The sequence below is a fragment of the Candoia aspera genome, chromosome 5, assembly GCF_035149785.1.
Source record: "Candoia aspera isolate rCanAsp1 chromosome 5, rCanAsp1.hap2, whole genome shotgun sequence".
NCBI classification, from domain to species: Eukaryota; Metazoa; Chordata; class Lepidosauria; order Squamata; family Boidae; genus Candoia; species Candoia aspera.
In genome coordinates this window covers 33,730,336-33,743,578 of record NC_086157.1, presented here as the reverse complement: position 1 = coordinate 33,743,578, position 13,243 = coordinate 33,730,336, and the positions used below count along the sequence as shown (strand labels likewise).

General features: G+C 40.1%; 1 protein-coding gene across 1 annotated transcript; it reads left to right on the top strand.

Moving 5' to 3' along the window:
* The first annotated feature begins 751 nt into the window (after nucleotides 1-751).
* ECRG4 (ECRG4 augurin precursor) lies at nucleotides 752-12,926 on the top strand. The gene is made up of 5 exons (XM_063304355.1): nucleotides 752-1,113; nucleotides 2,522-2,661; nucleotides 4,063-4,110; nucleotides 9,052-9,209; nucleotides 12,556-12,926. Exons 2-5 carry the CDS (start codon nucleotides 2,574-2,576, stop codon nucleotides 12,715-12,717), a joined length of 456 nt encoding a protein of 151 aa, XP_063160425.1. The 5' UTR covers nucleotides 752-1,113; nucleotides 2,522-2,573; the 3' UTR covers nucleotides 12,718-12,926.
* Nucleotides 12,927-13,243: the final 317 nt, after the last annotated feature.

Below are 13,243 nucleotides of genomic sequence, written 5' to 3'. Positions count from 1 at the left end.
GGGTAGGCCTGTATATATTCATTAACAGTGTTCTTGAACTAAAAATAAAGAATGAAACCCACCTCTTTAATGTGAAGTTGCCCAAATTTGAAATAATTTTTTAAATAAAATGTGATCTCCCAGGGAACCCCTAGTGACCTCTCGCAGAACCCTAGGGTTCCACAGAACCCTGGTTGAGAAACCCTGCTCAAGAAGGATCAAAGTCTCAACTAAGCATCACAGAAAGATGCACTCACAGAAGCCTTTTCACAGTGGCTTTCCAACCTAATAGAATGTGGAAAAGAAATTATGTAAAGGGGCTGCCAGCAGCTTAACTGAACAGAATGGGACAACATTTACTGCAGAGGGGAAAAGGCAACAACAACAACAAAAAAAGCTTGAGCTCATAAATGGGCCAGCAGGGACTGCAGAGAAAAGTATTTCTGAACATTTTCGCCATGCATCCCTATGGGACAGGTAGTTGGGCACCATTACCACTATCATTACAATTATTATGTATTAACTGCAAAAATAAAATCAAATTAAAATTTAGGCATATTAATATTTTAGCCCAGGTTGTCCATTTTCATAGTAAACAAAAAAAAATTAGGACTGATTCTAATTTCAGCCTTTGAGAGTCTTCTAACATCTTTGACAAGGGAACATTTGTTTTGTTTTGAGCAGAGGTAAAAGTGAACAGTTCTGAATGAAAAAGGTTTGTGGTTGTCTTATTTTGAAAGAACTTGGTTAATAACTTTTCCTGCTTTCCTACAAACTCTAGTTGCTTCAGCTGGAATCTAAATTATCCACTGTAATTTCCTAAAGAGACTGTCTCTTTTCTATTGTCTGGATCAAGTATCTAACAATATGATTTTAATCTTGCAATGTTAGCTTTTGTTAGTACAGAATTTTTTTTTAGGTTGCATTCCAAGTTAACAGGAATATAACTTTTCCAGGTATTAATGAATCTGCTGTTGAAAGGGATAATCTTTGACAAGCCTACTATAATGTAATGCAAGAACTATTTTTTGTTTCAATAGAAGAGAATATATGTATGTCTGAACTGTTGGATTCTTGGGTTGGGTAACATCAACAACCCCAGTTTCCCCTCCATTGATGATGTTACCTAGCTAGGTAATAAAATGTCTACAAGAAAGCAACCAAGTTTAGAGAGCACCAAGAACCCAACTATTTCTGGTGATATGAAGTTCCCTCATTGGGTAGGGTGATGTGCCCAACTTAGGTTTTCTTTAATGAACAAATTTAACACCAGCCCTTGTAGTTTTTGAATGGTGGTTAGGGCACTGAATGGACTAGAAGTGAAGTCCTGTGTTCTCAATGGACTGAAGAACCTCCTGCTTTTCTAACCCTTCCCTGTGGGAATGCGTTCCTGCGGGAAGAGCAGTTTCTCAACGGAAGGATTGCACCTGGAAGTGCCGGGTGCTTGCTTTGCCACGATGGGTGGGAGCAGTAAAATAGCAGTGGGATCCACTTATCAAGGATCACTGTAAGAATGCTCCATAGACAACATGAGGTCAACATGGCCAAAGCAAAAAATGATTTCTTTTCCAGCCACTTTATGCAAGAAGTAAAACAGCTTAAGGCTGCACTGAAGAAAAAATTGGAAGTATACTAGCTTGCATTTTTGGTGGATGTGTCTCTCAATCTCAAGTGAGTAGCATTTCCTGTATGAGGTGTTGTCGGATATCCACCAGTTGTGTTAGGCTTTGATGATGATAATCTCCAGCCAATATACATCTTAGTTATGCTTGTGGCGGCTTGCAATGGTAGTCAATGATATCTAAATGGGGGGAATCAGGCAGTTGAAGCCCTACCCCTTTTTAATGTGGGCCTCACACACACAGCTCACACATGTGAAAAGGGACCCAGCTTCAATCTCTGGTCCTGCCTGCCATTTTGATGTCTGTTGACTGCCCTGGGGATGCCCCTGGTCTGCTGGCAGGGGATGATGGTGGTTCAGGGTGAGGGACCTGGGTCAGGGATTGCTAATACACTCTATTGTTCCTCAATGGGTTCCTGTATGTATGTACACCCATGCATTTTGTGAATGTGGTTTGGCAGCCATGTATGTATAGAGATGTGCAGGAATGATGAAGAGAGAAACCCCTGAGAGAGGGAAACAGTTTTTACTACTTTGGAGTACATTTGGCAGTTGCTGAGTAGCGCTACAGTCCCCACCCCGGTGTTGTTTTGCAATTGTATTGGGGCTGGAACCGCCGTCTCGGGTGTGCTGGCGGAATAGCTGGAACTGTAGTCCTCAGACCTTTCCGGCGCCTCCAGCTGGGAAAGCCGAATGGCTTTGCCTCTTGAAACCTGGCAAGCCGGCGCCGTTACTCCAAGGCGATCCCCCGCCCATTCCATGGCCGGGACCCCCTTCCTTCCCTCCAGCCTGCGAGGGAGCAGCTGGGCAGCGGCCAACGAGAGGCGCCCGCGGGGCCGGCGGCGAAAGAAACGCGCCAGCCGGACTCTCCCGCCGCGCCCTTCCCACTCAGCCGCCTCGCGCGCGCTCTTCTTCCCGCAGGTGACCGAAGGACCGCACCGCGTGGAGCGAGCTCCGCTGAGGCCCCGCCGGGATGCCGCTGCAGCGCCCCGCTTGGCCGGGGCGGGCTGCTCTGCCTGTCGCCGCGCTCGTGGGGCTTCTCTTCCTCTGCCTGAACCCGGGTGAGTCATCTGGGCGGGGGGCGCGGCGGGCAGAGCCTGTGCGCTCGGGAAGAGGAAGGAGAAGGGGAGCGATTGGCGAAAAGAAGGGACGCCGCATGTGGCCCTGGACGCGGGGGGGGGGGGCGCTTAGCCTAGGAGAGACACCCCACCCCGTTCTTGAATGGGGAATGCTCCTTTAATGACGTCAAAGGAACAGGGTCGCACCTGGCTTGCAATCATTCTAATAACAAGAACAATTCCGGGGTAACTCCGGATTCTAGAAATGCTGCCCACCTGGTCGAGCACATCTGTAACTACTGGGAGGCAGATATGTTCCTTTTGCTCCAGCTGTTGCATTTCTGTACCTCAGCTGCTCTTGAAAGGGCCGATCCAATGGCAAAGACAAAGGTCCCGGGGTTTTTTCAAGGAGGATGATTGGCAGGAGTGGGAGCGGAAAGAAAAATACCGCAGTGGGCACAATCATCTGGGTTTGGGATTGGATTTTGGCTGGTTGGGATAGAAAAAGGACATGGTGTTGTCAGCCCCCTTTGCAATAACCACAGGGACTGGCAGTGCTGGTTGGCTGCATGTCAAGGGTACATTTGGAGTCATCACTTTTGATAGAGATCAGTGAAGAAGGGTAGGTAATACACCTCTTCCCTATAGATTGGTGTTTCTCAAACTTGGCAACTTTAAAGATGGGTGGACTTCCAACTTCCAGAATTCCCCAGCCAGCGTGGCTGGCTGGGGAATTCTGGCAGTTGAAGTCCACCCATCTTTAAAGTTGCCAAGTTTGAGAAACTCTGATATAGATGCTCTCAGCCCTGACATGCTGGTTGGGTGCATATAATGGAATTGTAGTCCAACTCATCTAGGAAAGGTGGTATTGAGTAGCAAGAAAAGACTCACAACAGCACCTGTTTTTGCCTTTTTTCCCCTAGCCTGATGAACCAGGCAGGATTGCTTCTTTCTAAAAATGGCTCACACCAAGCCTGGTGGCTGATTCTTTGCTTTTTCCTTTCTTTCTTAAAAAAACAGTGCTACTGCTTACTAATTTTTCAAATTAATGCAACATTTTTTGTGCATGTACAGCTCTAGAAACAGATTCCTTAATAAATCATATGGCATGAATATAAACACATAGCTGTATTCTCAAATATGTAGAGCCTTTTCCTGAAATAGACATGCTTCTTTAACAAAGAGGTTAGCTATGTAGTCTTAGTCATTCACTGATGTTAGGAAATGCACATACTACACCATAGTTTCTTTTAAGTACTGAAGCATTATTTGCACTAAGCACAGAGCAGGAAAATTATTTGTGTTCCTCAGTCACATAATTACATCTTTCTAAAAAGTAATACTGTATAGGAAATGTGCATCATTTATTCACTTAACTACTTAATTTTGTTTTGCTTCATTTAGGTGTTTCAAAGGGAAATAAACTTAAGCTGTTGCTTCAGAGAAGAGAAGGTAAGTCTATCTAAGATGATATGGCTTCTCTTACATGTCAGTTGGAAAAAATAGTTAAAAATAGATAACTACGTATTTTGCCCGCCCAATTTCTTCCCTGTAAATTAAGAGAAAGTGACTTGGCTAAAAAAAATCCCTGGCCTGTTTATCGTGTACAACTCTTCCCATTAAGTTAGTTGACTTGGATTTGCAAGAAAAACATAATGTCTATCCTCTAATCCTTACATCTAAATCTGATTTCTGTAAGAGAAGATGTTGTCACCATTTCAAGTCACAAAACAGAGGTAGGACATATACACCTTTCAGGCCTTTTCCTTTGGCTAAACACAGAGCTACCCATCAATGACTGAGCCAACAAAAAACTATAACAGCCTAAACTTTGCAGAATGGGGAGTGTGAATTTAGAACACTCAATAGTTTGCATCCATATAAGCTTACTGTGAAAGAATGTAGATCTGGTCTTGGGAAGGGGGAAGACATCAATGAACCAGTTATTTGTAGCTCAGGGTTGGAATGTTGTATTTTGGTGTTTACTGACCTTGGTTTTTTCTTGCAAATGTTTCATGGCCAAACTAGGTAATACCATCAGTGCTGCACCTAGTAATCAACATGTAGATAAGAAAGAACTAAGACAGTAGCCAGGGACACAGCCAGGTAGGTCAGTCAGAAACAAGCACGCAAACTACAACAACCCTGTTAAAGACAGCTAGGACAAGCTGCCATGCATAAAAAGCCAGTAAACTTCACTTCCTTGCATCAAAGCCCTGACAATGTTACCTCGTTTGGTAGTAAAATATGTGCAAGAAGAAACCCAAGTTCTGTGAACACCAAAATCTCAAGAGAGCAGTGAACCTTAAGTGGGGAGAAACAGCAACTCAGTCCTGCCAAAGTAGAAAGTGTGAGAAAGAAACTCATAAAAACCCCATCTTGATTTTGTTTGGTATAAGATGGGGCAAAGAGAAACTCTGACAAGCTTTCAAGATTCTGTTTCTGAAGTGATAAAGAGCACTCCTGGAGTCCCTGCCACTTCTGTTTCTTGTTTCTGTTTCCACCTACAGTTGTAATCGAAATTATTCAACCCCCATTGCAAATCAGGTTGATTGTCAAAATGTACAGACTTTCAGCTCTTTGCAATGAAGAAATCAAACAAAAGCAATTGAAATAGCTCAACACAATGAATGTTTCAAGTGGTGTCCCCAAAGTCAACTGAAAATGCAACTTATAATGATTTCTCCAGTCTCAAAATTATTCAACCCCCTGAATAGAATTCATCACAACAGCACACATACAGTATGCAAAGCAGGTGTTGTCTCAAGCACACGTGATGCAACTAATCAAGGGCTTCATTAGCTGCACCAGGTGTGCTTGAGCTGGAACACATGAAATACCTGAAGTGGCTAGGGGGTTGTTGAGTGTCACGTTTGACTGCATGTTAGAAATACAGTATGGCTAAGTCAAAAGAATGGTTCAAAAAGGTAAGAGAAGAGATCATCGCCCTTCACAAACAAGGAACAGGATTCAAAAAGATAGCGAAGGCACTGAATGTTCCTAGAGACACCATTGGACGGATAGTTTGCAAGTTCAAAGTTAAAAGAACAATGGTTACACTACCTGGATGGGGCAGAAAAAGGAAGCTGTCAAAAGACCTGCAGCAAGACTTGGTGGCAACAGGTTTCAGTGAGCACAGTAAGGCGCATACTAAACACAGAAGGTTTCCATGCCAGAACTCCAAGATGTACACCGCTACTGACCCAAAAGCACAAGAAAAGTCAGCTCCAATATGCTCAAAATCATATCAATAATCCACAGAAGTTTTGGGATTCTGTTCTGTGGAGTGATGAAACAAAACTGGACCTTTTTGGCCCAATGGATCAGTGGTATATCTGGAAGAAGAATGAAGCATACGCTGAAAAGAACACTCTGCCTACAGTTAAGCATGGTGGTGGCTCGGTGATGCTCTGGGGCTGCTTTGCATCCTCTGGCACTGGAAACCTGCAGCATGTGGATAGCAAGATGGATTCATTGAAGTATCAGGAAATCCTAGGAGAAAATGTCATGCCGTCTGTAAGGAAGCTGAAGCTTGGGCGTCATTGGACCTTCCAGCAGGACAATGATCCCAAGCATACCTCAAATTCCACTAAGGCTTGGATGCAGAAGAAGTCCTGGAAGATTCTACAGTGGCCATCACAGTCACCTGACTTGAACCCCATAGGAAATTTCTGGTGGGATTTGAAGAAGGTGGTTGCAGCACGCAAACCCAAGAATATTACTGAACTGGAGGCCATTGCTCATGAGGAATGGGCTAAGATTCCTCAGGAATGCTTCCAGAAGCTGGTGTCTGGCTGTACATCTGGTTTGCAGCAGGTCATAACAGCAAAAGGGTCCTCTACTAAGTACTGAAGATGCTTGCCATGAAGGGGTTGAATAATTTTGAGACTGGACAAATCATAAGTTGCATTTTCAGTTGACTTTGGGGACACCACTTGAAGCATTTGTTGTGTTGAGCTATTTCAATTGCTTTTGTTTGATTTGCTCATTGTAAACAGCTGAAAGTCTATACAGTTTGGCAATCAACCTGATTTGCAATGGGGGTTGAATAATTTCGATTACAACTGTAACTGTTGATCAGCATGCTCCTTGGGCAGAACAGAAACATGTTTGGAAAGAGTGTGAAAACCTTTATGGTTTACCTGCAGAACCCCACTACTTAGCAGTTAAGTTGTTGACAGCTGGCTGGCAGGATTTGAAACATGGTTAGACACATGTGTAGCCATTTTTTAAAATTTACCAGCCAGAAGCCAAGACTGCCTAAGAGATGATTGGTCTTGTAGGTGGGCTTGCAAGAGGGCTGCTGTGTCAAAAGCACACCTGTTCAGCAGCTGTGCATTGGAACTGCCCAGTAAAGTAGGAGAGTCTTCCCTATGGGTGGTCCTCAGCTATGGACTAGCTGTATGGGGGACTTGTTTGGGCAAGGGTGTAGTGCAATGTTTTTCAAACTTAGCAACTTTAAGATGTGGGGACTTCAACTCCCAAAATTGCTGGCTGGGGAATTCTGGGAGTTGAAGTCCACACCTCTTAAAGTTGCTAAGTTTGAAAAGCTTAGTGTCTGCTGAGCCAGTTTAGCAACTTATCATGGGAGCCGCCTGGTAAATCCATGTTCTGCCTCCATAGTCTCTGTTCTGCTTTGCATCTGGATGGTGGTATAAAGCTTTCTCTGCTTTAGAGGCAGTTCCCCCTTCCCATTTCCACATATCATTTGCTTTGTGAACTTGTTTTCAGTACAGGTTTAATGGTCTCCTGCTTCAAGATTCAGACCAAGTAAAACATTTTAGCATCCTTAACTAGAACCAATCATTCCACAATATGCAGGGATATTTTAAAGTCATGGTGCAACTTTACCCTGTTTTCAGTTATAGTTTATCTTTTTTTTTTAACAATTATCAGATGCACACAGGATTTTTTTTTACTAAGGTGACTGAGGATTCATAAGCATATGGCAGATTAAACTGCAAATGCTTTACATTTTGACTGTCAGAATTGTATTAATAATTAATAATTAATACAATTACAGTCAAAATGCAAAGCATTAATTAATATTAATATTTAACAGTATAGTTTTGTAGTAGATTGTATTCCTGCCTTTACATTTTCATAGCAATTTGGTAAATGTAGATCTTTTAACTTCCAAGTTCATAGCCTTACAATGAATCAACCAGTTTATGTAGTCTGTTAGATATGGCTGTGGCTTGGAGTACTGTGTGGACCAACCCACTGTGATTTCTAGAGTGTTGTAGGAACTGGCCTTTATATATATATATTCCATAGTTCAGCATAAAGTATAAAGATACCATGCCTGCCATGAACCTATCACTGACCTTCATTTAGCTTATACATACAGCTGCTTCCCAGCTCCTCTTTTCCAACTCAGTAGAAATGTAGTTATTCAATATAGAAACTGTGATTAATTTTAATGATGTTTAACTGCTCAAACAGGATAATAAATCAGGGTATATTAGTTATTAGTTATTTAACTATGTAACTAATCACTAATTATTTGCATAATTACTGGGCAAGTCATCAGGTGTTCAGATTCAAAGTTAGAGTGTCACTGCAAATTGCAACATAAGACTGCTTACAGCTGCACGTTTAATTAAGATGTGTAGCTTTGTTCTGAAATAATCACTTGAAGGGTGATTAAGTGGCCATGTCTGAATATAAGTATGCCAAGGTATATATCCTATGACTAAGCTTTTGATTTACATCTAAACATTTTATATTATCCAATATTATTTGTACTATATTAGGGTACTGTCCCTCTAGATTCTATAGAGTATATAGTACTTGTTTCCAGAACAAAATATCCAGAATTTCTAGAAACTGAAAGCACCTCTGTCTATAGTTATCTTTTTTTTAAAAAAAATCTAATCTTCATTAAAAAAACAGAGTAAGAACTAATTGCAGGTTTCACTTAGTACATTAGTATCTTCATAATAAATTTACGTTATGAAGTTGAAATAGGACACGGTTAAGTTATTAAGAAGAAAAAAGACAGCTAGAATCTGTAGAGACTGAATAGACTTTGTAGGAAACAATTCATCCTAGATTATATTTTCTAACATGAAAAAAGAGTTATGTTAAGAATTTTTTATTCAGGGACTGTGTTGTGCTGATAATATAGCATATTACTTTTTAACAGTGGTATTCAATATAGAAACTGCGATTAATTTTAATGATGTTTAACTGCTCAAACAGGATAATAAATCAGGGTATATTAGTTATTAGTTATTTAACTATATAACTAATGTGCAATCACTAATTATTTGCATAATTATTACTGGGCAAGTCATCAGGTGTTCAGATTCAAAGTTAGAGTGTCACTGCAGTATGTAGAACGAGAACTGTTGGTGGTAATAGACCCTGTGTTTTTGGTCTTTGTTTCAGCCCCTGTTCTGATCAAGGAGGAGGTGTCTGTTAAAGAAGATAAGGCCAAGGAATTCTTAAACAATCTGAAACGTCAGAAGCGCCAACTCTGGGACAGAAGTCAGCCTGATGTACAGCAGTGGTACCAGCACTTCCTCTATTTGGGTTTTGATGAAGCTGTAAGTGGCACAGTTGTGTTTTAGCTTAAAAAAATTAATTCAGGGATCTTAAGCACTGGGGAAATCACTCTGGATTCAGAATAGTTTCTTAATGTTTTATTTTCTTCGAAATAAGGCTTTGTATTTCTGTTTTGGGTAGTTATAGACATGATATGGGAGGGAATTCAATTCAGTTTGAGCCTTTTTATATTCATTAGATACGGGAAACCTGCCCTCTTTATCAGAGGAATCATCCCACTTATTATAAGGGAATTTGAGAAGGTGAAGCTTTGAATACTTGATAATGGTCACAGCAGGTCTGCCTGATAGCTGCTTCAGGAATCCACTCAGAGCAATTTAACTTGACTCTATGGCAAAGTTTCTCCGGAAAAAGCAGATATTTAATGACATGAATGCACAGGAGAGTATTTCAGCATTATGATTTTACTGAGGCATAAATGGAACATGCAAACAAAGCACATTTGTATTGTGGATAAAGTATTTCATATTGCAAACAGCAGCCTGGAATTATATGCTATGTCCCCCCGCCCCCATCCCTGTTGCCAATGATGTCCTAGAAGTAGAATTCCAACAGTTCCTCAGCATGGGAAGTTAATGAATCCATTTAACATGCAGGCATTTTACCTGTCAACTTAAACCACTTTAATTTTAGGAGTGTGTGTATGTGTAGAGAGCGAGAGAGAAATCTGAATCTACGATATAGTTGTTTTTAGAAGGAAAAGGCAGAGAAGCCATACAAGAAAAACTGAATGAGAAAATGCTAAATGCCAAATGCTAAACTGAGAGGATAGGAAGGAATAAGAAAAGGTGGAGTGAAGTCTTATAAATTGGACAAACCATTATAAATCGAAGACGCTGTGGGGTTTGATGTATACTGAATGTGCATCAGGCTTGCTGCAATACTTCAGAATTTGAAAAACCTAATTCATCGAGTTCTATAATTTTTTCTTTTCTACACTAGGTTATACTGGTGTATTTTCTTGATTTCCAAAGAAAAATGTAGAAGTTACTTATAAAGAACACTGGAAGACAGAGAGAGGCTGAATCCTAGATATAAATTGACTTCCCAATCAGCACTTTTGTTTTTTTTTTAAGCAGTTGAATAACCACTTAATGCAAAAGAAGTGAATGGTATCTTTCAATTATGCAGGGCCTTTTTTCTCTTGACTCACTTTTTATGACATTGTCCTGTTGCAGGAATGTTTGTTGGAAAGCAAAGCCTTTTTTTGTTCTAATATTTCTATAGAAAAAAATTGCATTTCATACGGGTTTTGACTAAGAATTGCTGGTAGTTATTAAAATGAAGTCATGTGTTATCCAGATAAATGTTTGTCATAGTAATTAGAGTGCTGAGTTTTGACAGAGGAGAGGCAAGTTCAAGTGTCCATCGGCCCCAGAGCTTGTTAGATGTCTTCACAGCCAACCACAGATCCCGGAAGAGGGAAGGGGGAAAGCGATGAAACATCCTGCATGCCTTGCATCCAACACTGGGATGCAAAATATACATTTCTTCTGGTCATTTTCATGTCAGCGCCATTTGTACCAGACACTTTTGCTACTGTCAGGGCTGTTGTGGGTGTAAAATGAGATGAGGCCCTCATGTATATTGAATTTCCAGTAGAAATGTTGATTGCAATATATAGACAAGATCTGGGTAAACCATAATCACAGCATCTCTTTATTTCTTCTGGCATACAAGCAGAACCAGCTAGTTTACCATGGCTTCACCTGATAAATGTTGGTTAATAGCTTCTAACCAAGCCAGGATCTGTTGTATTTTAAGCCTGTATCAAAAATATTCACAAAATTAGGCAGGTAATACATAAATCTACTCAAGAATACCAGAGTCAACTTTAAAATCACTTTTAAAAATCTGACTGTTATTGTAATAATGCACACAACATCTTCAAGAAAAGAAGACATCAATTCATTTATTTCAAATAACGTGCATAATATTCAACTGTAAAGTGTTGAAACACTATAATGAGCAGTCATGTATGCAGAAAATATATAGTAGCTAAACACTGATAAAATATCTTAAAATTTGAAGCACTATCTTACCTCATTAAATAGTTTGAATAATATCGGGTTTCAGAGTTCAAGGTAAAATGTGACTCACCCTGCCAGCAACACTCTATTCTCCACCCAAAATTCAACTGAATTTCTTGGCTTGTTGGAAATAAGCCTTTTCCTACTTTATTGGTGCAAAGAAATTGTCTGTAATGTTCAATGATCACATAAGCATACACAGAAAGAAATGGAATGCTAATACTTCTAAAGCACTTGGAGCAATCTGTGTTAAATATTAAGCAGAATTTGGCATTCCTATTGGGAACTTCTGTCTACTGCTGACATGAAATAAACTGTATAGAGTTTTGATGTGCTCTTCATAGAGTAGATGTTATATTAATGGAGCTGTGTATCCCACTGACTCTGTTCCTTATACGGTCATGCCGATTCCAAGTGAGGATGTTGCAAAAGTTCTCCTTCAGGAACTCAAATGGGTTGTTAAATTGAGCTGGAGAGAAAGCTGTTCACTTTATAGGTAGTTTGGACAAGTAGCAAAAAGCAGGTTTCTGAATTCTCTCATCATACACCATCTTAAAGATAGGAACTATGCTCAGCTGTTTCTGGAGAGTAGCACTGGCTGCTTTTCTTTGATGAATGCTTTAGCCCTCTCAAATACCAATTGTATGAAACATTGAGTAGAAAGCTTACTAATACACATGATCTCTTCGTTAGCTTTTCCCCAGTTTGATCTGAATCCATCCTGAAGATAGAGGCTAGGACGTCAAAATACATTATTTTGTCAATAGTTTAAACACTAAATCCATGTGATAAAGATAATTCCTGTTTCCAGGAGCAAGGGGGCACTGAAATGGACCATCTCTTTGGACCATCACTATTTTTACTGTACATCCACAATAACCATAGACCTTATAGGTACAGATTTGAGATTCATACAATATTTGAACAATAACTTTCAAAGCTTCGCCATCTTAATATATTCTAGATTGCTGGTCAGCTATCTGTGGATGCTTTAATTGGGATTCCTGCACTGAGAAGGAAATTGGACTTTGGAAATTGGATGGAGTTAATGGCTTCTTCCAGCTTTATGATTCTGTTGCCAAAACTATCAATTAGCTTTTTAAACTTGAAGATTATCCTCCAGAGTATATTATAGAAGACGGTATATAGTACATATACCATTTTGGAAGGAATTATCTGATCAATAATGAAAGAAAAATATATTTCAAGTGTCTAGTAAAGCAGAGCATTCATATTATTTTTATGATGAACTTATGGCTTCAGCAAATTGATTGTCATTTTTTCTCCTTTTCTGCAGAAATTTGAAGATGATACCTACTACTGGTCAAACCTAGGCCGTAGTGGCCATGAATATTATGGTGGCTATTATCATCACCATTATGATGAGGATGCTCCTATTGGCCCACGAAACCCACATACCTTCAGACATGGAGCAAATGTCAACTATGATGATTATTAATCCTTTCTCCTCTGTATCAACTATGATTATTAACCCTTTCTTCTCGGTGTAAGGACACTAGGAAGATTTTTTTTTATTAATTCTACTTTTAATCTGGTTCTTAATTTTAGCTGATCAGAAGGGAGCAAGAAAAAGTGGTCTTGCATATATTCCCTAATACTTGTATCTGCATTAGAATTAAAGCTTTTTTCATAACACATTTTAATTAAGTATTTTGGTGAAATAGTTCTTATGAAGACTAACTGTCCTTACTGAGACCAATATGGCCACCCATTTTATATACAACAACAATGGGCAACTCACCACAACTAATAAAAACATAAATATAGAACAGTGTCACACAATAACATCCTATTTCCCACCACAGTGCCATGACCCCACCATACCAACTTTGCATTTGCTGGGTTCACTCCCATCCTAGTCCAACCCTTGGGGGAAGAGTCAGGTTCATGGCCTAAAGGTTCAAGGCTAAGAGGGTAAGGGTTCTCTGGGTCCCAGGGGGCCAAAAATGGAAAGCCATTCCGTC

Bases quoted from the DNA above. Each gene is read 5' to 3' on its own strand.
- ECRG4 (XM_063304355.1), top strand. From the start codon at position 2,574: ATGCCGCTGCAGCGCCCCGCTTGGCCGGGGCGGGCTGCTCTGCCTGTC. The intron at 4,111-9,051 runs GTAAGTCTATCT...TCTTTGTTTCAG, and splicing joins GTTGCTTCAGAGAAGAGAAG to CCCCTGTTCTGATCAAGGAG. The intron at 9,210-12,555 runs GTAAGTGGCACA...CCTTTTCTGCAG, and splicing joins ATTTGGGTTTTGATGAAGCT to AAATTTGAAGATGATACCTA.